Genomic DNA, 2,500 nt, shown 5'->3' on the forward strand with positions numbered 1-2,500 from the left:
GATGGCAACGCTGCTCGCGGGTTGGCACTGTCCCAGCTCGATCCTTCTCGTCCTTCTTTGTCCTCGCTTTATTCTTCTTCCTCCTCTTCCTCTATCTCCTCTTTCTCTATCTCTTCCTCGGCCTTCTCCGGCTCTTCTTCTCCCTGTTCACCTCTCTTCGTCTTTCACTCTCCTCCGTCATTTCAATTGCAGGGTCCCTCTTTTTTTCCTGTACCCCCTCCTTCTAATATCCCTCTTTCTTTCTTGCTTGCTTTCAACTCTCTTCTTCGTATTTATCTCTTCACCCCGACTATTTTCCCGAAAAAGTTGTCATATATCACACGCAAACACACACACGCGCGCGCGCGCGTGCGCGCACACACATAAACGTCCACGCACACTCACGCACACATAGACGTCCACGCACACGCACGCACACAGCTGCGAGCGATCACATTGCTGGGTGTCCAAACGAGGAAAAAGTTCGTGATTTCGTATCAATTATTCGATTTCCTTTTCTCTTCGTTTCATTCCCGGTTTCTCACTTCCTTTCAGCAACTGGGGGGGGGGGGCGAAGGTCTTGCAGAAATATGGAGTTGTTGTAAAGGCTTCTATGAGAATACATATATATATATATGTTGACATATATGCATAAATACTGTATGCGTATATACATTCTCTCTCTCCCTCTCTCTCTCTCTCTCTCTCTCTCTCTCTCTCTCTCTCTCTCTCTCTCTCTCTCTCTATATATATATATATATATATATATATATATATATATATATATATATATATATATATATATATATATACATACATATATATACACAATATTATTATACTCCGATATTATATTCACATTGCAATGTTATCTCTCATCAATGTTGAGGTCTTGAAAACGTCTCGCTGTGGTCGCGTGCGGTCGAGAGTGAGGCTGAGTCATAAAAGAGACATATCATGAACACGCGAGGAAAGAGTGAGAGCAAGGAGAGTGTGTGAATGAAAGGGAGAGAGAGGGGGAGAGGAGGAAGAAGGGAGGGAGGGAGAGAGAGAGGGAGGGAGGGAGAGAGAGAGAGAGAGAGAGAGGGAGAGAGAGAGAGAGAGAGAGAGAGAAAGAAAGAAAGAGAGAGAGAGAGAGAGAGAGAGTGAGTAACAGAGAGAGAGAGAAAGAAAGAGAGAGAGAGGAGAAAGAGATAGATAGATAGATAGAAAGAGGGGGGGAGGGAGAGAGAGTAAATGAAAGAGAGGGTGAATCACAAGCAGAGAACTAGAGAGACTGAAAGAGACTGAAAGAGAAAATAATGATTAAACCTATTAAAACCAGTAAATTCTAAGACGAAATACTAAACCACTAAAATTTTGCTTTTTCTCCCATAATTATATAACCAAATAGCTTCCTTACGCTATCTGGATACACCATATCAACCTAATAAAGATAAAATACAATTCAAACACACAAGAATAAAGAAAAATGAACATCTATGACAACAAAAACATGAATTTAACATTTTTCTTTTTTCTTTACAGTAAAATGGAGTCTCATCGATGCCTGTTGGTGCTGGCACTCATCTGCCTAGCCAGTGCCATCACTCACGTAGCCACACAACAGGTAAGTGTTGTCTTTATCTATAATTATGAATTGTAGAAATATCAAAAAATAAACTTCCCCCCTAAAAAGGAAAAAAAAGTAGAGGAAAGGTTAAAATACGGTAATAAAAGAGGAGTAGGAAAATCTAGATAAAAGAGGGAATAGTGATAATAAAGAAAGGAGGAATTTTAGATACAGTGATACTGATAAACGATCCAAAATGAAAACCAATAATGAAAAAATGTAATGTTGGTGTAAAAATAGATTTTTTGCTTTGTGAAAAATACATCCACAAAATAATTCAGTTTTAAGAATACGATAAATCAGAAATTGAATAAGTAAGTATGGAGAGAAATGGAGAAAGAAAGAAAAATAAATACAGCAAACAAAAACTTTCACTGAACCACTTTCGATTGTTAAAAGGGGGAGGGGGGTAGGGGAGAGGAGAGGGAGGGAAGGGGAAATGGGAAAGAAATAAAAGAAGAGAAGGGGAAAGGGACGGAAATGGGAGGGAAGGAGAGGGAAGGAGAATGGAGAGGGAAAGGTGAAAGGGAAAGAGAGAATGAAGGGAGAAGAAGGGGAGGTAAGGGTGAAGGGGAAAGAGAGGGTGAGGGAAGGAGAGGGGAGGGAGAAGGGGAAAGAGAAGGTGAGGGAGGAGAAGGAGAGGAAAGGTGAATGAGGAGGGGAAGGGGAGGAGAAGGAGAGGAAAGGTGAATGAGGAGGGGGGAGAGAAGGGGAAAGGGAGGGTGAGGGGAGGGGAAGGGGGAAGTCCTCGCAGAGATTGTGCTTTAGGTGAATGGGAACAATTTTGTGTCGATACTAAAAATATAAACAAAAAATTGAAAGCTCTGTTACATTCTTCGAGTATTTCTTCTACTCCTCTTTCTTTTTTTTTTACTTAATTCGTTTTTATAGGTGTGTAAGTTGCAATAT

The 2,500-nt window shown here is 40.8% G+C and overlaps 1 protein-coding gene across 1 annotated transcript in view; it reads left to right on the forward strand.

Annotated features, from left to right (window-relative positions):
- Positions 1 to 2,500, forward strand: part of LOC113814304 (A disintegrin and metalloproteinase with thrombospondin motifs like) — a gene marked incomplete in the record, with an annotated part of 254,087 nt that overhangs the window by 169,126 nt on the left and 82,461 nt on the right. The window contains 1 exon segment of the mRNA XM_070138901.1: positions 1,507 to 1,588. Within this exon segment, the coding sequence (XP_069995002.1) occupies positions 1,507 to 1,588 (82 nt within the window).

Source organism: Penaeus vannamei, chromosome 25, assembly GCF_042767895.1.
Source record: "Penaeus vannamei isolate JL-2024 chromosome 25, ASM4276789v1, whole genome shotgun sequence".
NCBI lineage: Eukaryota > Metazoa > Arthropoda > Malacostraca > Decapoda > Penaeidae > Penaeus > Penaeus vannamei.